This window comes from Lacerta agilis, chromosome 14, assembly GCF_009819535.1.
Source record: "Lacerta agilis isolate rLacAgi1 chromosome 14, rLacAgi1.pri, whole genome shotgun sequence".
Classification (NCBI taxonomy): Eukaryota; Metazoa; Chordata; class Lepidosauria; order Squamata; family Lacertidae; genus Lacerta; species Lacerta agilis.
This window is the reverse complement of record NC_046325.1, coordinates 38,156,903-38,180,114: the sequence shown is the minus strand read 5'-3', so window position 1 is coordinate 38,180,114 and position 23,212 is coordinate 38,156,903. Positions and strand designations below refer to the sequence as shown.

The 23,212-nt window shown below is 47.8% G+C and overlaps 1 protein-coding gene across 1 annotated transcript in view; it reads right to left on the bottom strand.

Annotated features, from left to right (window-relative positions):
• Nucleotides 1-23,212, bottom strand: part of PLCD3 (phospholipase C delta 3) — a 68,559-nt gene that overhangs the window by 25,096 nt on the left and 20,251 nt on the right. Inside the window, exons 2-5 of the mRNA XM_033169555.1 lie at nt 15,541-15,702; nt 7,248-7,476; nt 5,386-5,515; nt 2,933-3,158 (exon numbers count right to left, since the gene is read on the bottom strand). Of these exons, the coding sequence (XP_033025446.1) occupies nt 2,933-3,158; nt 5,386-5,515; nt 7,248-7,476; nt 15,541-15,702 (747 nt within the window). The remainder of the gene's footprint in view (nt 1-2,932; nt 3,159-5,385; nt 5,516-7,247; nt 7,477-15,540; nt 15,703-23,212) is intronic.

Here is a 23,212-nt window from a genome sequence, read left to right as displayed (position 1 = left end):
CATGCAAGGGTCTCTCCCCAACTCTTTTAATCCCCAAAACCAATCTGTGCCGTAGGTTAGGCTGAGAGTCTGTGAGTGGCCCAAGGTCACCCAGCAAACCACATGGTTGAGCGGGGATTTGAACCCTGGTCTCCCAGGGACCTCACTGGCTCTCAGAGTAAAAACACAAACACACACACCATTATAAAAGACAGTCGGGACTAGGCATTCCCCGCTCCAACCAAGGCTTTAGGGGAAATGTGGGTTTTGAGGAGGATTTTAAAGAAGAGAGGTGATATCACAGAGGTGTCCTGGGAGGTAGTTCCTGGCAGAAGGGTGATCAAGGAAAGGTAAAAGAAAAAAAGGTAAAGGACCCCTGGATGGTTAAGTCCAGTCAGAGGCAACTATGGAGTTCTGGCGCTCATCTCACTTTCGGGCCGAAGAAGCTGGTGTTTGTCTGCAGACAGTTTTCAGGGTCATGTGGCCAGCACGACTAAACCGCTTCTGGCGCAACGGGACACCGTGATGGAAACCAGAGCGCACGGAAACACCGTTTACCTTCCCACCGCAGTGGTACCTATTTATCTACTTGCACTGCCGTGCTTTCGAACTGCTAGGTTGGCAGGAGCTGGAACAGAGCAACAGGAGCTCACCCCATCGCAGGGATTCAAACCGCCAACCTTCTGATCGGCCAGCCCAAGAGGCTCAGGGGTTCAGACCACAGCGCCACCCGCGTTCCCGATCAAGGAAAGATTACCATTGTTTAAGGAAGCATGAGTCCTTGAGACAGCTATAGGAGATGAAGCTGGACAAGGTAGGATAGCTCAGTCGTTAGAGGATGAGACTCTTAATCTCAGGGTCGTGGCTTCGAGCCCCACATTGGGCAAAATGATTCCTGCATTGCAGGGGGTTGGACTAGATGACCCACAGGGTCCCTTCCAACTCTACAATTCTATGAAGCGAAGGCCCCAGATAGGGAAGTGAGAAATAAGGAGAGAACAAGGCCATAGAGGGTTTAAAGGTGAAGGTGAGAAGCTTGTGCAGGATCTGGGAGCAGACAGGAAGGCAGCGGCAGGATTTAAGGAGAGGCATCACATGATCAAAACAATGAAAGGTATATAATTATGGCAGCAGCAGAAGCTAGGCAGATGTGAAAGGGGCAAGCTGAGAACAGAATACATGAAGAAGACTGTAGTAGTCAAGGTGAGAGCTGAGCTTCTCGAACTTTTTTCTCTGGGCCACACTTTCCAGATAAAGAATTTGCTTGCACCACACCAAATTTTTCACTGATAAGAAATACATTGGAAAACAAAAAGAACCAACTCCTTGCAGTGCTTGCTTTATAACACAGAACACAACCACTTGGTAATGTAATCACGGGACAACCAGAAAGTATAAAACAAAGCAGCTACATAAGAACATGAATCATTCCCAAAATATAGTTAGAAACGAGCCTCTTATGTACCTTAAGTACGTATACAGACTCAATGAGAGGTGTAATATAAATCAGCCACTGCACTTACCTTCCCTGCTGCTGCTTCTCGTGGGTAGGCAGAGGGAGCTCGTCCGCTCCGCTCTCTGGCCCACAGGAGCACCAGGGCAGCAGCAGCGGGAAGATGAGCGGCACGAAAGGGCTGGCTCCGGAGAGGGGCTAATTAAAATGGCGCTCAGCCAGCTCTGCCCAGCACCCTGCCTCCTCTAGGCAGGGCAGGGAGAAGCCAGGAGGAGGGAGGGAGGGAGGGAGGAGGCGATGCCGTGGTGTGTGTGAGGGAGAGGGAGGGAAATGGAATGGTGCAGGGGGGGAAATGGCGCAGCCCGAACAAACAGAATCCCCATGCCGTTCCACGGACAGTCCGCAGGCCAGATTTTGAAGGCAATTGGGCCTGATCCGGCACCCGGGCCTTAGTTTGCCGACCCCTGGTCTAATTTGAGAGAAACAAGCTCATCTCCTCATCAACACGAAGAAGCCTTCCCCTTTTCTGATCTTTCATGTTTGTCAGAGCTGAAAATCCCTGTTCACAACAAGATGCCGTGGAGAGCTGTAGAAGAACAGCCAACGCTCTTGAAATCGGTTTTCTCCATTAATTAATCATTCCGGCGAAGAGGTAAATGTAGGGGCTACAGGCAAAGAAAAGAGTCCCTCCAATGGAGAGCGAGCTTCCTCCCCTTGGCTGGGTTTACCCACCTCCTCAGCTTAAAATGCTCCTTCAGAGCTGTCCACCCTGCCACAGAGGTCCAGCGAAATTGGGGGGCCAACAGAGGCAGGGACAGGTTTAGATGATGGCTTGGGTCTACATCAACTTGAACTAATAACCCGAACTTTACACTGCATTTTTAAAAGCATTAATGGCCTAACTACCCAGATAGACAAGCTCCTACAAGCACTTTCTACCCATCTACCTATCCTGGCTGACCTGCCTAATTCACACCAGTTCCACCATTTGCATGGTGAGCCGCCAAAGGACCTCCAAAGAAAAGAGGCATGGCTATTGTTCCTGGTTATATACACTGAAATGTTTAAATGTTTCTTTGATTGAATCTTCCCACTCTTGCCATCCTCGCCTGCCACACCAGCGTGGTGAGCCACACCCTTTGAAAACCACTGACCTAGGGTGTGGTTTTGCAAAGGGGGTGGAGAGAAAGGACTGTGGGTTTTTTTGCAGAGAAGCAACGTGACTGATGATGGGAGGGTGAGGGGCAGGGGAGAGAAAATCAAGAGATAAAACCAGGTTGCTCTTATTTCTCCACAAAAATAACAATGTTCATGAAACCCATGAAAGTCTCAGTCCCAAGAGAGGTTTTGTTTTTTTGGATTTCAGCTCCTTAACCTGCTTGTTCTTTCCGGATGTGCTTGCATTGCACCAACAAAACAAAGGCACTGCATTCATGAAAATTATAACCATGCTAGAAAGTGTTCCGACATAACCTTGAGGTGTGCGTATTGGGTTCATACCTTTCTCGTTCAGCTCAAAAGACTGGATGATTTCATGAGCCCGCTGCAAGCTGGCTTCCTCGCCCTGGTCACGGAGAAACTCCTGCAGTTCCTCAGACGACAGCACGCGGTCCTCGCCCGAGTAACGGCGAAAGATCTCCTCCAGCTCAGGGCGCGCCATCAGCCGGGTGCAGAACTCCTCAATCTCATATTCCTCCAAGCGATCGTTGTTTGATCTGTCACACTCCTAAGTGAAAGAGGGAAAGAACAGTTAAGTACATACGCTTCAGGTTACATACGCTTCAGGTTACATACGCTTCAGGTTACATACTCCACTAACCCAGAAATAACGCTTCAGGTTAATAACATTGCTTCAGGATAAGAACAGAAATCGTGCTCTGGCAGCGCAGCAGCAGCAGGAGGTCCCATTAGCGGTGCTTCAGGTTAAGAACAGTTTCAGGTTAAGAACGGACCTCCGGAATGAATTAACCAGAGGTACCACTGTATAGGCAACGATAGGGGGGAAAGAACTATAAAAATACAGAGGGAAGAGGCAGCCCCCACTCTAGGGCTCTGGAAGAAAAGACTGCAAAACCATCGTCAACGGTGCTTAGCCCAGACTGTTGTGCTGAAGTGCTGGATCAACAACCCAGCAAGTGAGATAAGGCAGGCCAGAGAGCACACGTGCAAAAGGAGGGAGCCAGTGTCTGATCTGACATCCTCCTTGCCCATCACGGCTCTATAAGTGACTGCTGCAGTGTGTTCTGTGCGGGACTGTCCTGGCTAACAAACGTCAACCAGAATGCCGCTTCCAACTGAAGTGAGGCGGTAGGAACGCATGCAACCAATAGGGAGCAAGCTATGACATCATCCAGGTAGATTCCAGGCCCAGGTCCAGGTGTTGGTTCTGCCCTCCGAGACCTGACAAGGCTTGGGAGCTGCGTGGCTCAGGGAGCCCCTCTCCCTACTTGTTTAGGTTCAGGTCAGGAACAGCTGAGGGCTTGCTCCAAGTTGAGGATCAGAGTCTATTCTGGTGCCTCTGGCTCTGACTAGTTGAGACTACTATGCTCCCAGAAAGAGACAGATGGCAGAAGGCCTGGGGAAGAAATAATAATAATAATAATAATGGCCTAGGAAAGAACGACGCCCAAGAAGGGATGAGGGCAAGACTCACACAGCAGATAATTCAACCCAAGGTGGCAGTTGCCATCTCCCCTCTTCTTTCTTTCTTTCTTTCTTTCTTTCTTTCTTTCTTTCTTTCTTTCTTTCCAACTTCTACTCTTTTATTTTTCAATTATTTTATGATTTTCAATTTTATACATTTCAATAATTTTACAATCATTTTAACACTTCAAAACTCGACTTCCTTCCCCTCCCCTTCCTGCGGTTCCTTAAAATTACTTTTAATATTTTCTGCATGCCCAAATTAATTGGCTCATTTTGTTCATCTGCTTTAAATATATACTCTTATAAAACTGCAGGTTATTACAACAATCCAGCCAATGTTCTCATCTGGATAATCCCCTCCTTTCACTGTATAACAATTTTAAAGTCTCTCCCCTGTCCGTTCTGCCTCACGCTGAGGAATGTGGTCCTTCCTCGGACTGAGGCGTCCCGGACGAGATGGCCTGAGCCGCCCCTGCCTTTCAACAGCAGCTAGAAATTATTTTCCTCGTCGCAAAGAAGGCCAGAGGAAACCTGAGAGACTGTTCCGGGAGGAAAGGCAGAAGTTCAAATATTGGCTCGAAAGAATCAGCCAAAACTTTGGCTGCAGGGCTCTTGTCTACGGTTATTCTAAAAGTGTTGACATTTCATAAAGGCAAAACTGGCAGCGGGGGAGATGGGAAAGCACAGAGTGTGTTTGCAAGAGAGACGGGGGGGGGGAGGTAAAGGACCCCTGGATGGTTAAGTCCAGTCAAAGGCGACTATGGGGTTGCGGCACTCCTCTCCCCAGAGTGGCTGGGGAGACCCAGCCAGATGGGCGGGGTATAAATAATAAATTATTATTATTATTATTATTATTATTATTATTATTATTATTATTATTATTACTCTCAGGTTGAGGGAGCCGGCGTTTGTTCGCAGACAGCTTTCCGAGTCATCTGGCCAGCATGACAAAACCGCTTCTGGCACAACAGAACACCGTGACGGAAGCCAGAGCGTATGGAAACGCCGTTTACCTTCCCGCCGTAGCGGTACTTATTTATCTACTTGCACTGGTGTGCTTTCGAACTGCTAGGCTGGCAGGAGCTGGGACAGAGCAACGGGAGGTCTATCCATCACGGGGATTCAAACCGCCAACCTTCCAATCGGCAAGCCCAAGAGGCTCAGTGGTTTAGACCACAGCGCCACCCGTGTGTCTTTACCTTAGAGACAGAGCACCCTTCGTCTAACAGAGGAGATGTGCAGCTAGAGCCAAGCAGGTCCTGAAGTTGGAGGCAAGATAGCAGCTAGCATACAAGGCCAGGAAGTACCTTGAAGAGCCTGTAGGCGTAGATGTCGTTCATGTCTATATTTATCATCCGCAGCATGTTTTTTATTTCTTTGAAGCTCATCTTATTGTCTTTGTTCTTGTCAGCCTGCTGCAAGATGTCATGGATCCAAGTGGAACCTGATGTAAGGAAAGAACGAAAGGGACTGGGAGGCACCATCCCCGGGAAATAAGGTAACATGTCTACACCCAGGAAGAATTACTATGAGGGGAATTTTGAATTATTGCAGAATCGGGAACCCTTCAGCCGTAGACAAAAACAAATTTCCTGTTAGAGCTAAGGTCTTGCAAGGAGGTATTAGCTTCGGTAATGTTTTGAAAATGCTTCGTTCGATTGGAATGTCCAGACTAATATTCAGAACTCCAGTGGTACCTCGGAAGTAGAACGGAATCCGTTCAGGAAGTTCGTTCAACTTCCAAAACGTTCGGAAACCAAGGCGCGGCTTCCGATTGGCTGCAGGGAGCTCCAAGTTACAATTAAGAATTAACGTAAGAGTTTAACTTTGCATTTTGCAGTGGTTAAATAAATTTAGGGGCCCTCCCAGACTGGTGTTTTATTATGGCTGTATTCTGCAACCATGTCCTGGGCACAATAATAATGCATTAATGGGTGGGTTTGTTCTGCTTTAGTTTGCTCTGTGATGCTTCCCTAACGCTACCACAAGATTGCTGTCCAGAGGTGCTAAAGTGCAACTAAAAGGTGGGACAAAAATAAACCAGTTACAGGACCTCAGCAGGAAGTTATGGGATGTTCACCGACTGGGAATGAAGCAGTGTGACTGCCCCAAAACCTGTGCAGCCTCAAACAGTATCGAAAGTGGGACGTGTGTGACTGCCCCAATAGCATCATGAGCACAAATCATCATGAATGTGCAACAAGAAGGGCATCTTGACGGGGCTTTAGTTAGGGGATTTTTGAAAACTTTGCTTGAGGGGAGCAAGGAGAGGGGATTGGGGTTCTGCAGGCTAACACAAAGTATGACAGGGATTCCTCAGACAAAAAAGAACTGGGGGGGAAACTACTGTAAACTTTCATGTTCTTATTTTTACCAAGGAAGTTAAAAGTAGTGGAATTTCAAGTTCAGAGACAGAAATCTGAATTTTTCTCCATTAGTATACAGTGGTACCTCGGTTCTTAAACGTCTCCATTGTCGGAACCCAAACACCAAAAACCGGGAAGTACAGTGGTACCTCTAGTTACAAACTTAATTCGTTCCGGAGGTCTGTTCTTACCCTGAAACTGTTCTTAACTAGAGGCGTGCTTTTGCTAATGGGGCCTCTTGCTGCCACTGTGCCACCAGCACACAATTTCCAGGCTAGCGGAGTTTGTAACCTGAAGCGTTTGTAACTAGAGGAACCCCTGTAAATGCTTCCGTTTTCGAACGCGCCTTGGAAGTGGAACAGCTTCCACTACGTGTTTTTCGATTTTCTCAAATGCCTTTGCAGCCAGCCCTCTGCGCCTCAGTTTTCGAACGTTTCGGAAGTCGAAAGGTCTTCTGGAACGGATTACGTTCAAGAATCGAGGTAACCACTGTACCTCCAATACACTACCAGCTCACAGATTTAAACAAGCTCTGATCTCACTTTCTGGGGACCTTCTCCAAATGCGGTTCCACAAACCACCATTTAAAAACTTGTTGTCTGGGCTTTGTCGCTAAAGCTCTTTCCTGTACCAAAAGTTGCAGGCCGGCCCTTCTTCGAGGCAGACTGAGGCAACCGCCTCAGTCGGCCAAAATGAGGTGTCAATGAAACGGCAGCAAATCGTTAAGTTATTTAATTTATGTTTCCTGGCGCCTGAGGACTGACGCAATCGCTGCGCTCAAGCGGCTTGAACAGAAAGGATATTGTTCGAGCTTCTCTCGCTGGCTCATGGCTTCGCCTCTGGCCATCAGTTTTGTGAGCCCTCGCACCCATCGCTGAGCATCATCTACACTCCGGGCAGCTAGGTCCAGGTTTTTCCGCTTCCCCCTGAAGACGATGGTGAAGCACTGCTGCTCAGGGAAAGAGCCGCCGAATTTCCGAAGCCCCTCTGACTGAAAACCTTCTCGCACGCTTTCGATGTGCAGGATGGAGACTGGAAGACAAGACAGGAATGCAGGAATGCGTACAGAAAGCAGGGACAGAACAAGATCCCGAGCTACACGTAAAAACTACAGTGCTCTGAAAATTTATTATTCCCAAAATGAAACCTTCATCTGGTTGTAAATATTCAGAATATACCAACAAGAATGAGTCTTTCTGTAAAAATAAATAAATGATTTATATCAAGTCTTACCAACTAGTGATTTAAATTGTGATTTAATTTGATTTGATTTAAATCAAATCCACCCTGCTCGAAAGATTAAAGGTAAAGGTCCAGTGGCGGACGACTCTGGGGTTGCAGCGCTCATCTTGCTCTATAGGCCAAGGGAGCCGGCGTTTGTCCGCAGACAGCTTCTGGGTCATGTGGCCAGCATGACTAAGCCGCTTCTGGCGAACCAGAGCAGCGGACGGAAACGCCGTTTACCTTCCCACCGGAGCGGTACCTATTTATCTACTTGCACTTGGATGTGCTTTCGAACTGCTAGGTGGGCAGGAGCTGGGACCGAGCAACAGGAGCTCACCACGTCACGGAGATTCAAACCGCCAACCTTCTGGTTGGCAAGCCCTAGGCTCTGTGGGTTAGACCACAGCACCACCCGCGTCCCAAGTTCAAAAGATTGGCCTTTTTGCAATAAGGAAACTGCACTATAAAGTACAGGACAACACTTGCTTTGAGACAACATCATCTAGCCTCCTTGCACACAATTCAGGCAAATGCTCATTAAAACAGGTAGTCTGAAACACTCTCTGTCAGAATTATACTGTATTATGATTATTAATTACCCACGCTTCATCCAAAGGTCCCAGGGCTTTATTAGGACTCAACCACACTAAAACCTGCTCTTTAATGCTCTCGGCAATCCACACACACAAAAATCCAAATTGCCTTTTAATAGATCACAGAATTGTAGAGTTGGAAGGGACCCTAAGGGACATCTAGTCCAACCCCCTGCAATGAAAGAATATGCAGTTCTCCCATATGGGGATCGAACCTGCAACCTTGACATTATCAGCACCATGCTAGCCAGTTGAGCTATCTAGGCTTTTATTCCGATTCAGCATGAAAGAGTGGGCTTTCCTGGGGAAACAGCAGTGTGTGTGTGTGTGTGTGTGTGTGTGTGTACGCACTCTGACATGGACTGGGAAAGTGTGGAACTGCACAGGACAAAGTTAAGTGTGGATGAGCCCTTAAATCTCTGTGAAACAATATATTTCCTCAAACAACCAAAAGGTCATTGCATGAATCACAATACTTCTTCCCCATAGCATTACATGTGACATTCTGTGCAATGCTTCCAGACCTTTGCTGGCTTTCAACTTTCGTAGCTGTTTTCAGTTTATGGGCCTGTTAAAACTACGTTTATGACTACCCTTTATTTTTTCAATGAAACATGTGCACCTCCCCTGTCCTAGACAGTCGTACCTTGGAAGCCGAGCGGAATCCCTTCCAGAAGCCAGTTCGGCTTCCAAAACGTTCGGAAACCAAAGCGCGGCTTCCGATTGGCTGCAGGAATCTCCCGCAGCTAATCGGAAGCCCCGTCGGACGTTCGGCTTCCGAAAATAGTCTGCAAACCAGAACACTCGCTTCCGGGTTTGCGACATTCGGGAGCCAAAACGTTCAGGAACTATAAGCTGTTCGACTTCCAAGGTATGACTGTACTGGGGTACATCTCGCTCATTTTAAAAGCAGCGAATTTGCAAAAAGACTATTTTACTGGACCAATATTGCTACTCCCTCTGCCCTCTAACCGAGTGGCACGGGGGGAGGGGGGGAGGGCTCCCATTGCACTTGCCTGCACACGCTTACAAAATTGTACAAGGAAACCCTCAAGTTGCTAAACAACATTTTACAGTACTCGTTTGTCTGCAAATTCTTCTTGCACCAACCCATCCCAAAACAAGCTTTCAAATTCCATTCTGTTCCTAACCCTATTGTCTCTGGGGGTGGTGTGGGGTGGACATCCAAGGAAAACAAGCCAACCTACACCTTCCCTTGCACCACACCCTGACTTAAGTGTTAATGAGCCATAAGTAACTGAAAGTTGAAGTCAGGTTCAAGGAGCAAGTATTTCCTGCTTCGAGCAAGGCCACACTAAGTTCAAAACTTGCCTCTGCCATGCAGTCACTCAAGTTGAGCTTAGGGCTTGTTCATTGATATTTTTAATGCCGCTCTTTCCAGACACACTCACACACACACACACAGAGAGAGAGAGAGAGAGAGAGAGAGAGAGAGAGAGAGAGCCCTGGAGGGTTGGCCAAGGGTGAGCACAGCTCTGGGGCCAAAAACGACATTAAAGTGCATTTTCAAAATTAGCTACAAAAAGACCCTCCAAACCCAGTACAAATTTGTGGGAGCAGGACTGCATCTCTTGTCATCAGTGACGTCACTGGCACTATCCAATAGGTGCCTGCATCAGTTGCATTTCAAACCACTTAGCAATCTGAGGCCCAAGCGAGAGACGCCATCCGTGAAACAGAAATCGGGCAAATGGCTCTGAAAAAGTAAATGGCAGGTGCAGTGAGGGAGGGGTGCTGCTCCGGATCGGGACCTTGGCAAGGGGGAGCGGCTGTGATCCTTTCTTCTCCACCGTGACAGAGATTGGGACTCCTGCGCCTGCTATTTGTATTGCAATCAGGCCCTTCTCCCAACATCAGATCCTTCTATACTTATTTGCTGAGCGCGTAGAACATAACAAACTTCTATGTCATCCCTGAAACTGATACCCTTTCTTTGAAAATGCTGTTCAGCTGTTGCAAACATTGTGCCGTTTCCTGTTATTCTCTTCCATTCTTTCTCTGAACCTTGTTATCTTTCTCCCTCTCGTCCCCTCCCTGACATCCAGTAACAGAACATTTTCCTGTGCTTTGTTTTCACCTCGCTCCCCCCCACCTCCACCCCTGAACACAGCGCGACAACGCAGTGTGCTCACCACAGTGCAGCCATGTTACTCTATGCCAGGGGTGGCCAACTCCCAAGAGACTGCGAGATCTACTCACAGAGTTAAAAACTGGCAGTGATCTACTCCCTTTTGGGGGGTTCAGGCAGGTCAAAGTTGTTGAGTTTTTTCAGGGAGGAGGTAAAATGTTGAGGTTTTTTTTAGGGGAGCCACAGTTGTTCAGCTTCTTTGGAGGGAGCCAATGACCTACCAGTGATCTACCGCAGACGTCCAGTGATCTACCTGTTGGACATGCCTGCTTTATGCAATCTAAGTTAAACTTCCCAGAAAAAAAAATCCAATTCATTCATTTAATTTAAAACAAAAACAAAAACCCACATCACAGCCCCACGCCCTATGGCAGAATGTAATGTTGTACATTACAAAATCATTTAGGAGTTGAGGAGGAAAAAAGAAATACCAGCCCTCCATGCGTTTAGTTCCTGTCAGCCTGGATGTTACCACGCGGCTTATGGAATTCACCTTTTGAACCTCTGCAACCTCCCGTTCACTGATGCGACAACTAATCTTTGCCAAAAGTGGCGCAAAATGCTGCGTCTCCCAAGCCCCATCCTTTCAGAGTTCCATACAGGATTCATATCTGACTTACCATAAACTAAACAGAAAAACCGAAGCCCTGGTGATGGGCAGGCAGAGAGGGGCGCAGCATAAAACGCTTGCACAAGATGATCTGATGCCAATTTCGGTTTTAATCGTTTTAATCCCAGGCGAGACAAAAAGTCTAGCAAGCTGTTCCCACTTGCAGAGAAAAGATAACAGGGGAATCAAAGCAGGTGCAGGGCTGTAGCTCAGCGACAGAGCATCTGCCTTGTGCGCAGAGAGTCCCAGGTTCAAACCCTATAAAAGGTAAAGGACCCCTGGACAGTAAGTCAAGTCAAAGGCGACTATGGGGTTGCGGCGCACATCTTGCTTTCAGGCCAAGGGAGCCGGTGTTTGTCCACAGACAGCTTTCCGGGTCATGTGGCCAGCATGACTAAACTTGCTTCTGGCGCAACGGGACACCGTGACGGAAACCAGAGCGCACGGAAACCCTGTTTACCTTCCCGCCGCAGCGGTACCTATTTATCTACTTGCACTGGTGTGCTTTCAAAGTGCTAGGTTGACAGGAGCTGGGACAGAACAACGGGAGCTCCCCCCATCGCAGGGATTCAAAGCACTGACCTTCTGATCGGCAAGCCCAAGAGGCTCAGTGGTTTTTAGACCATAGCACCACCTGCGTCCCTATAGACCTTCTTGGGTGTTCAGATCAGCAGAGAAGACCCTCTTGGTAGTTCTACTTCTCTGTGGCAGCCCCTAAGTTGTGGAATTCCCTCCCACAGAGGTATATCTGGCACCTTCACTATGAGGCCATCAGAAAATGCTGAAAACACGCCTCTTGTGTTGTGTGTTTTCAGGAATCACCCTATTCTTTTTTGGTGGGGAGGCAATGGATTTTTATTGAGTTCCAATTTCTCTTAACAAATATCAGACTTAATCCATAATTTAAAAGTTGATTGCCCACCCTTCTTCCATGGTATTGTTATTCCCATTCTTCTTTGCTGCGTTATAATTTTATCTATTCCACATTTCTTCCATTGCTATTCTATTTTGTTGTCCATCTGCTGCTCAAAACCTAATCCTGCCCATGATTCTATTTAACATGCAATATTTCAAGATGCCCAAATAGCGAGTTTATTCTTCCAGGTCCATTTCATCCCTTGAACTGGACTTTGCTGTCATCTTCGCCATGTCCACATAAGTTTTTCAAAATACTTTGTCCTTATGTTACTATTCCTTCTTCTCGCAACCTATGTGCACAAAATGCTGGCCACTGGTTCTATGTACATCCATAGGTTTGTTTGTTTGTTTCGTACATCCACCGATTACCACATTTTCCTGTGTATAGCACGCTCCCATATATAAGACGACCTCATCCGCCTGACCACCACATCAAATAGCATGCCTCAACGAAACCACCAATCGACTGCCCACTCGCTGCCAGCATCCCCCAATCGCCCGCCCGATTGCCACCGCCGCAGCCAATCGCCAGCAGGCATTGCTGCAGCCACCAATCACCTGCCCAATCGCCGCTGACAATCTCCTGCTCGCAGCTGCCACCAATCACCCGCCCCCCCTCTTCACTATCTGCGTATAAGACGACCCCCAATTTTAAACATTTTTAATAATAAAAAACATTGTCTTACACACAGAAAAATACGGCAATTTTCTTCTTTAGAACATCCATTCTTGTTGCTTTCCACACCGTTGAATGGGGAGATGGGTATAACTTCCTTAGAGAATGTATTAATTAAAACACACACACCCTTCCTTGCCATCCTTATTTGTACAGTGTGCTAGGGACGCACCCTATTCCTGTGACTGGAAATTGTTCTTAATTCTGAATTTTAAATTGATGTAACCCACCGGGTGAAAGAGTGGGTAATAAATTTAATCATTATTGACCCTGGCGTCTCTGGGTGGCACTGGAAATGTCCCCTTTCCCGAAACCATGGAGAGCTGTTACTAGCCAAGTGTACTCAGCTAAATGGCTCACCAGCCTGACGCACTGTAAATACAGCTTTCCCTGTTGCTCCGTAGCAGTGGCTGGTCAAACATGGTCGCAACCAGAGCTGAATGCACAGTTTTTCCATCTCCTGCAGTGCAAGACAGGCTTTCAGGACCCTTAGGACATGTACTCACTGTGTGACAATGTGCTGTACACACAAAATCATCATATCATCCCGAAGTCATCCCTGTCCCAATTTTTAGTTGCCAATCTAAAGCGGATTCAAGGAAGAAAGTTATAATCCGTTTGTGCTGAAAATGCACCTCTCCATTGCGTGTTGTATGCATTTGTACACAGATTGTGCTTTTGCTTGACATCAGATGTCAAGGAAATAAACAACTATCTGACTTTTAGATGACATCTGAAGGCAGTCCTGTTTAGGGAAGTTTTTAATGTTTGATGTTTTATCACTTTTATTATCATTATTATCATTATTATCATTATTATCATTATTATCATTATTATCATTATTATGTTGGGAGCCACCCAGAGTGGTCCAGCCAGTTGGGTGGGGTATAAATAGTAAATTGTTGTTGTTGCAGCAGCAGGTTGTTGTTGTTGTTGCTGTTGTCGTCATTAATTATTATTACAGTGGTACCTCTGGTTACAAACTTAATTTGTTCCAGAGGTCCGTTCTTAACCTGAAACCATTTTTAACCTGAGGTACCACTTTAGCTAATGGGGCCTCCTGCTGCCGCCATGGCGCAATTTCAGTTCTCATCATGAGGTAAAGTTCTTAACCCGAGGTACTACTTCCGGGCTAGTGGAGTCTGTAACCTGAAGTGTTTATAACTCAAGGTGTTTGTAACCCGAAGTGTTTGCAACCTGAGGTAAAGGGACCCCTGACCATTAGGTCCAGTCGTGTCCGACTCTGGGGTTGCGGTGCTCATCTTGCGTTAATGGCCAAGGGAGCCAGCGTACAGCTTCCGGGTCATGTGGCCAGCATGACAAAGCTGCTTCTGGCGAACCAGAGCAGCACACGGAAACGCCGTTTACCTTCCCGCAGAAGCGGTACCTATTTATCTACTAGTACTTTGACGTGCTTTCGAACTGCTAGGTGGGCAGGAGCTGGGACCGAGCAACGGGAGCTCACCCTGTCGTGGGGATTTGAACCGCCGACCTTCTGATCAGCAAGCCCTAGGCTCTGTGGTTTAACCCACAGCGCCACCCGCGTCCCAACCTGAGGTACCACTGTATTATTATTATTATTATTATACCGTCCTACACCCGCAAGTCCCAGGGCGATTCGCAGCATAAAATCACAAAATATATAATTTAAAAAACAAGAACAACCCAATAATACCCCCCTTTGCCCAAAACATTTTAAAGGGGCATTGGATGTCAATCAGAGGGGGGGAGAAGGAACATTTTTGCCCGGTGCCTAAAGCTGCATAATGAAGGCACCTGCCAAACCTTCCTTGGGAGAGCATTCCAGAAATAGGGAGCCACCACAGAAAAGGCCCATTTTCGTGTTGCCAACCTCTTGTGGAGTAGGCGCACAAAGAAGGGCCTCAGAAGATGATCTCAGGGTCCAGGTAGGTTCATATGGAAACAGGCGGTCTTGAGGTTTTGTGGTCCTGAGCTGTTTAAGGTTTCATAGGTCAAAATCTACTGGGTCAGACGTTGTGGGCCTTTGCCACTCTGTCTGCGAGTGAAATCAGCAAAATGCAAAGCACAGTTACTTAGCTGCCTGCTTACACCAATGCACACAATATATCCTTTGTATATCTATAAACATCACACCAGTTTCCAGCCTCTCTCTTCTGAAAAACTGAGAAACAGTACAGCAGCATATATCTTTAAAGGTCTGTGAAAATACTAATTGAGAGGATTGGAATAGGAAACACCACTGGGCACTAGTTTGAAGATGATAGTTCCGTAATGGTGGCAATCTCAGATGGGAAGGAAACCCCACAATTTTAGCTGAAGATAGATACGCCTTAAGCTTCCTAATCTGTAATAAGCACCAGAAGAAAAGTACTTGGGAACTATAAACATACGCAGTTCTCTCTTTCTTCCAGTGTAGTCCTCTCCCCTGCCAGGGTTCCTGAGTCACAATCATTTCTCCTCACCGCAAAACCTCACTAGGCTTCTGTACTTTTGGCTTTTAACGCCCCTGGATTGCCAGAGACAGGGAAGAGAGCTGAAGATCTGCTTACTGAGCATTCATCCTGATTTTTTTTTTTTGCAGGGAGATAAGACAATGTTGACTTATTTAATGAGCATATTCATTACGCTTTGTTTGCGAGGAGATTGGTTATCGGCTCCGTTTCCCCAGCACTTTCCTTATTGCAAAAAAAAGTCTGATCTGTTGAAGAAGGCGGTTTGTTGCACAAGACCTCTCAATCTTAATTTGCTGTGCATGTGTTCCCACCTGAAAATAGGGACAGTCTGGAAGCGTCCTGAGTTCAAAGTACTTGAGAAAACAGCAGTATTTCTAAGTATTTCAACTGGAAGGCTTACCACTTCTAGACCACCTAAAATTATTCCGGATTTGCCCAGCTAGTCTGGATTTCAAGAGCACATACACAAACAGACACACTCAGATACTTACAGACATGTTTGGAGTAAGCCTTTTTGAAGCGGGTCTCAAACCAGATTGTCATGCCGTCTTCCTGCAGCCGATATATCCTTTGCTTCTGCGCCTGCTTGGCCTTGACTTTCCAAAACGGGGACCCTTTTAGCATCACCTTGATATCTTCATCGTCCGTCAGGCCTGCCCAGATAGGAGAAGAAGAGAATAGCAGCAGCTATAAAAATCTCGAGGTACCCAACATACATTTCCGGTCACAAGAACAAGGAGACAACCTTCTATTCGCCAGTGCTTGATCTGAGCCAGAATTCAGCCCCGAGAACTCTGTTCTGAATGCTATCCCTGAAACATAATGTAAAACGTTCACGTGAAAAAGAGTGCCTCTAAACACATGCAAAGTGCCTTTTCCTTTCAACCTCAGCCAGCCAACATTCTCTGGATTAAGAGGATTTTTTAAAAAAGTGTTGCAAAACTCCTAACCCCAACCCCACCACCGTGCACTTAAAATAAAATAGCCTTCATTTTGAAAAACCATTTCAAAATTCTCTTTGGTAACAGCATCAATCTAGTCAGTGACGAAATGTGTGGAATCCTAGTCCTCAGTGCACAATAATCAAGCCTAGACTTTCACAACTTCTGAATCACTTTCAGGCCTGCAGGGTCAGAGGAAATGAAATGGTTTACAGTAGACCGGTAGGAGATTCTGTTGTTGGCATCCGGCTGTCTCAAGCGACAATGGAGTGTGCCTCTGAGGGTGAAATCAAACCGCTGCAATAGCAACACTGAAGGGACCTCCCCGGGATGCAAGCCTGGACAGTGTGTATGGAGATTGGGCTGCCCAGATCACAAGACACCGCTCTCTGCCTTAAAGGTAAAGGTACCCTTGACCGTTATGTCCAGTCACGGACGACTCTGGGGTTGTGGTGCTCATCTCGCTTTACTGGCCGAGGGAGCCGGCGTACAGCCTCTGGGTCATGTGGCCAGCATGACTAAGCTGTTTCTGGCGAACCAGAGCAGCACATGGAAACGCCATTTACCTTCCCGCCACAGCAGTACCTATTTATCTACTTGCACTGGTGTGCTTTCGAACTGCTAGGTTGGCAGGAGCTGGGACTGAGCAACGGGAGCTCACCCCGTCAGGGGATTCGAACAGCCGAGCTTCTGATCAGCAAGCCCTAGGCTCTGTGGTTTGGGCAGAACAACACCCTTGGCAGCAGCTGGGCTGCAGGAGTTGGCAGGAGGCGGCGTACAAAGCGCCATCCAACTGTCTTAGGGACGCCACTCCGGATTTATGTTGCATTTACTCCTTAGCCTTTTCTTCTGGGCAAACCACCCCAGAAGAAGCACGACGTGTCCCCCAACCAGAGCTACTACCCCTTCCCTAACACCCCAAAAGACCAGAGCAAGAGGCCATGTTTGAAATGGTCTGAAGCGAGGCAGAGTAGGGAAGGTGGCCACCCTGCAAGATCAGTTGCTTGGGAGGAGGAACACAACTTGGACCCACAGCGGTTAGACCAGGGGGAGTCAACCTGGTCCCTACCGCTCACTAGCGGGTGTTTCAGGATTCCAGGTGGGCAGGCAGGGGGTTCTATGCCACATGTTACTGCAGCACTGGTGGGAAGTAAGGAAATTTTACTATCAATCAAGAAAAATGCATTAGTGGGTGGTAAGTATAAAAAGGTTGACTACCCCTGGGTTAGACAGAGCCAGCCAGGTGTACCTGGGTTGAAGAGCCGCAACTGCCATCTTTAACTATTGTACTGGTGGCAGTACATCCTAGGAGATATTAGGGCTACATACATATGGCTTTCCCCAAAGAATGCTGGGAACTGTAGCTTGTTAAATGTGCTGGGAATTGTAGTTCTGCAAGGGGTCAGCTACAGGGGGAAGACTTGTGCTTTAGATGTAGGGACGCAGCTGGCGCTGTGGTCTAAACCACTAAGCCTCCTGGGCTTGCTGATCAGAAGGCCAGCATACCCGCGATGGGGTGAGCTCCTGTTGCTCTGTCCCAGCTCCTGCCAACCTAGCAGTTTGAAAGCACACCAGCACAAGTAGATAAATAGGTACCGCTGCAGAGGGAAGGTAAACGGCGTTCCTGTACGCTCTGGTTTCCGTCACGGTGTCCCGTTGCTCCAGAAGCGGTTTAGTCATGCTGGCCACATAACCTAGAAACCTGTCTGTGGACAAACGCCGGCTCCCCCAGCCTGAAGCGAGATGAGCGCTGCACCCCATAGTCGCCGTTAACTGGACTTAAACCATCCAGGGGTCCTTTGCCTTTTTACCTTTAGATGTATGGCATGCACGCAGCCTAGGCCAACACCTCTCTACCCATTCCTCTAACAAAATGGGTTTATCAAGCTCTGGGGGTGGGCAGCGTTTGGCCTGCTGTGTAGGGTCAATCCTTTTACTGTACCAGAGGCAGAGATATCTTAAACCTGGCATGGCCAAACCTGGCCCTCCAGATGTTTTGGGACTACATCTCCCATCATCCCTAGCTAACGGGACCAGTGGTCAGGGATGATGGGATTTGTAGTCCCAAAACATCTGGAGGGCCATGTTCGGCCATGCCTGTTTAAACCATCCAGGACTCAACAATCAAAACACTGACACACTGAAATGGGGGGGGGGGGAGCGTAGTAGTTAACAGTGCCCGACTGGGACCCAGGAGTCCCGGGTTCAAATCCCTACTTGGCCAGAAAGCTCACTGGGTGACCTTGCGTGGCTCACTGCCTCTCAGCCAAACCTACCTGGCAGGGTTGTTTTGGTGGTTACCCTTGACTCAAGCTCCCTGGGAGAAAGATGTGGGGGTGTGCAGATGCAATAAATAAGTAATATAAATAAGATGGGGCGAAGGGCTGCTATTTTCTTTCGGTTCTCCACCTTTGGCTCTTTGTACTGAAGTTTGATGCAACCTTTCCTGGCAGGGCAGGGGAAAAAATGGAGAAGCCAAGAATCTTAAGAGGAGGAAGAAGCAGGAAATCTGGAAAAAGCATTGGTGCTTTGTGCTGGAACACAACAGGGAGGCCCCCTGATGCAAATATGCACAGATAGCTTGGGAGGGGCAGCAGAAGACAGCGAGAAAGATCCTCAGATGATCTCTTGGCTACAGAGCTATGATACCCACAAAGGGGCGGGGAGCCAGGGGAACCACATTCAGCACTTAAGCCTGGGTGGCAGGGATTAACAGACCGCATCAATGGCTGTTGTTTGCTGTTGGGCTTAGCGGCAACAGTGCTAAGGTTTGTTTTATGTTTCTTCCAAAGTTGACACCTTTTTCCCTTCCTGATCCGAGCTCAACTCACTCCCCGCATATTTTCAATGTTGTAGGCGGAATTTTAAAAATACATATAAACACTTGTATTCTATTATAAAAACAAAATGAAATAAAAAAAATTCCTTCCAGTAGCACCTTAGAGACCAACTACGTTTGCATATTTTCAATGTTCTAGGCGGAATTTAAAAAATACATATAAACACTTTTATTCTATTATAAAAACATGCACACGAAAGCTCATGCCAAGAACAAACTTAGTTGGTCTCTAAGGTGCTACTGGAAGGATTTTTTTAAATTTTGTTTTGTTTTGACTATGGCAAACCAACACGGCTACCTACCTGTAACTGATTCTATTATAGTGAGAAAGATCTTGAGCACAGAGTGCGTCGCGCTTTTCTTCCGATGCCTGCATTGCAGGGGGTTGGACTAGATGGCCCCTGGGGGTACCTTCTAGCTCGAGTCGCTTATAGGATTCTATGAAACCTGGCCTGCACTCTTCCAGAAGAATTGCACTGGCTTCTGCTTCTTGAAATCAACACACAGCAGCGCTTCTGGGAGTTTCCCACCCCCACGGAAGTATGTTGTCAAAGGTACTCTGTACATGCTCGAAGGCATTCTGCCCCAGGTACCAACATTTTAAAAAACCACCCACTGTGGGAAATGTAATGTACAATTGAAAGGGGGGGGACAGCACCTGTTATTGAAATTTGGGGTTATCCACGATCAGTGTGAAAATGTTCAGAAGAACCTATTTTAGAAAATATGTGGTTTCGGTGTGTGGAAAGCCTGTTGTAAGCGCTGCAGACTTTGCAACTGACACAATGGTAATATGCTGCGGCAGACAGCAGACACGGAAGCAATTTATTTGGGATTTTTAATGTTCTGTACCTTATATGTATCTGCAGGTGGCTCAAGCAAGCAAGCCAAGCTGCACATTTCTGGGGGAGGGCAATGCATAAGCTGAATCCAGATGCCTGCCTGAATATACAAAAGTGGATAGGTGAAAGGGAATATGAATGCAAGCCGTCCGGATCTTACCATGTTGAGTGGGAAAGGGCTTTTACTCAAGTTCACCTGAACGTACATAGAATCCTCTGCACAACTGGGGACCCCAGTCCATACTTTGCATGACTGTGTGTGCCAAAAAGTGCTAAAATAAAGTAAAATAAAATAAAAAAATAATTTATTATTTATACCCGGCCCATCTGGCTGGGTTCCCCCAGCCACTCTGGGAGGTTCCCAACAGAATATTAAAGCACAATAAAACATCAAACATTAAAAACTTCCCTAAACAGGGCTGCCTTCAGATGTCTTCTAAGAGTCAGATAGTTGTCTATCTCCTTGACATCCGGTGGGAGGGTGTTCCACAGGGCGGGCGTCACCACCAAGAAGGCCCCTCTGCCTGGTTCCCTGAAACCTCAATTCTCGCAGTGAGGGAACCGCCAGAAGGCCCTCGGCGCTGGACCTCAGTGTCCGGGCTGAACGATGGGGGTGGAGACAATCCTTCAGGTATACTGGGCCAAGGCCGTTTAGGGCTTTAAAGGTCAGCACCAACACTATGAAGTGTGCTCAGAAACGTACTGAAACACCTCTACAGGCAGGTGAGACTTACAGAAGTACAAGTGGGATCCGCAACAAAACACTGCAGCGTGGAATGCTCCTGTTTAGGTTTCCAGCCAACCAGCCATGCCCACTTCCAGGATATTCCATTCCTTGGGAGTTCCTCGTTTTCCCTCAGTAGTTAGTTCTCTGTGCCCACTGAACATGCAGAATCCTTATTAGTCTGTTTTAGGGTTTCCCCAACTGTGTCCTGCTTGGAGTTTTTGTTACGGATCCGTCTGTCCCTTGAGAGACAACGGAGTATGCATTCGGGGTGAAGTCAAATCACAGCCCCAGCTGTGGGCAGGCTTAAATGAATGGGCCTCGGTTACTCTGCTGGTCTATTCATGCCAATGGGTCTGCTCTGAGGAAGTCTAATGCGGCTTACTTCAACCATAAAGATTTTTATACTTCTGCAAAACTTTGGGCTCCTTCACACCTGCAAATATCCCATGCCCCCCCCCAAAAAAAACATGGCTGCTTGTGGGTGGATGGTGCTGTTTTGACTACATACAGAATGTCACTCAAACTGAGTTGGCTATTAGTACACATTGATGCTGAACTGACTCCTTCCAATGTTGTGTATGTTCCATAAGAAATCGTGGTTATATTTATCCTGCTGCTTCTCCCTATGGCTTCGGCCTTTTTTGGAAGCAGACTGCAACCTGATTTCCTGGACGGCGATTAAGTGTCAGTGTTGTGCAACGTTGCAGACCTCCTTGGGGGGGGGTGGTAAGGGGGGGGGAACTCCCGATGCTCAGGCGTGCTACCAGCCTGGGTGGTCAACAGAGACCCGAAGCAGAATATAACTCACTATCAGCTACTCTCCAGCCATCCTCTCTTTTTTTTTCCTTTCAGGGCTGTCCTTGCACATATGCCAAGAGTGCCCGAGCGCGCAGCCTGTCCCAGAGGAGAATCGAATGTGGTGCTCTTCAGGAGAAATCACACCACGTGGCTTAGATTGAAAGAACGGCTGTGGAAGTAAAAGGAACTTTATTGGGTTCAGGGCAGGGAAGCTCAGCCCTGGGGTGCTGGATCTAAAAGGCAGTGTGCTCGGCGTGGCCAAAGGATGCGAGAGACCTGCTAGCTCCTCCGACAGCTCCCTGGGGTTTTCAACCCAAGGAGCTGGTCCCTGCAGGAGACGGTTGCCTGAAGGTCCAAGAGGCACCAAAGAGGGAACATTTCCTCCTTACCCATTCTTCCTCCAGCTCTTCAGGAAAGCAGCAACCCCAGAGACTAGGTTCCTGGGGGGCAATCCCTGAAACTATTGACAGCACCTGCAGCAATCCCACTCACAGATCTTCCCACTAGGGGTGCTCAAGGATTTCCCTTGGTCGGCCTTTTTAAGTGGACCAACTTGATTCACGCTTCCCAAAACGTGGACTGGAACGGAGTCATCCTCCGGTTTTCGCACCCCTCCAAATTCCGAGATGCAATCCCTAGATGTCCCGCAGCTCCCCAGATATTGTTGGACTTCATCTCCGAGCAGCCCCAGCCGGGAGGCCAATAATCAGGGATGATGGGAGTAGTAATTGTATGTTTCGAGAGACAATGGAGTGTGCCTCCAGGGAGCGAAGTCAAAACGCTGCTGTTAGCAGCACAGAAGCAACCAGACCCTGGGATGCAAGCCTGGGCTGGGTGTATGGAGGTCTTGGACTGCCCAGATGACAAGACCCCCCTCTCGGCCTGGCTGATGTGGTCCAAAGGAAAGCAGAGCAATACACTTTGGCACCAGCTTGGCTGCAGGAGTTACGAGGTGCTGTCCAACCATCTTACGAGACTCCACTCTGGATTTGTGCAGGGTTTACTCAACCTTTTCTTCTCCCAAAGTTGTCCAGCGAGGCATCGGAGGTTTAGACTCAAGAGTTTTCCTTCCCCTAGGTGGGCTACTTTCCTAGGTTGATGAGTCCCACCTGCCCCTCAATACCTGCTACACATGCATGGGACGCAGGTGGCGCTGTGCTCTAAACCACTGAGCCTCTTGGGCTTGCCGATCAGAAGGTTGGCGGTTCGAATCCCCACGACAGGGTGAGCTCCTGAAGAAGTGTGTATCTGAAGAAGTATGCATGCACACGAAAGCTCATACCAAGGACAAACTTAGTTGGTCTCTAAGGTGCTACTGAAGGAATTTTTGTTTGTTTGTTTGTTTTGACTATGGCAGACCAACACGGCTATCTACCTGTAACAGGGTGAGCTCCTGTTCCTCTGCCCCAGCTCTTGCCAACCTAGCAGTTTGAAAGCACGCCAGTACAAGTAGATGAATAGGTACGGCTGCAGCAGGAAAGTAAACAGCGTTTCCGTGCAGTCTGGTTTCCGTCACTCCAGAAGTGTTTTAGTTCTGCTGGCCACATGACCCGGAAAGCTGTCTGTGGACAAACACCGGCTCCCTTGGCCCGAAAGCGAGATGAGTGCCGCAACCCCAGAGTCGCCTCTGACTAACCGTCCAGGGGTCCTTTACCTTTTTACCTTCCCGCTACACAGCATGTGCAAAAACCACCCTTCTTGACTGCTGGACCCACAATTGGTCTCATCTACTCAATCCGCTGGTTCCCATCTTTGCATGCAGGGGAGGGCCCTAACTCACTGAGGGTTTGAAACCGATTGGCTACCCTCACCTGGTTTAGCTGGCTAGGCGAAGCCATTGTAATCCAACAACATGGGGGGGGGGGGACAGCAAGTCTCCCACCCCCGCCCCAAACCTCTTTTTCTCTCCCACACCCCTTTAACAAATAAAACAGAGAATAGACAGTAGCTGGCCAAGTGGCTCACTTTTTCCTTCAGCTCTGCAGACCAAGCCCTTTGTGTGGCTTTTTGTACAGT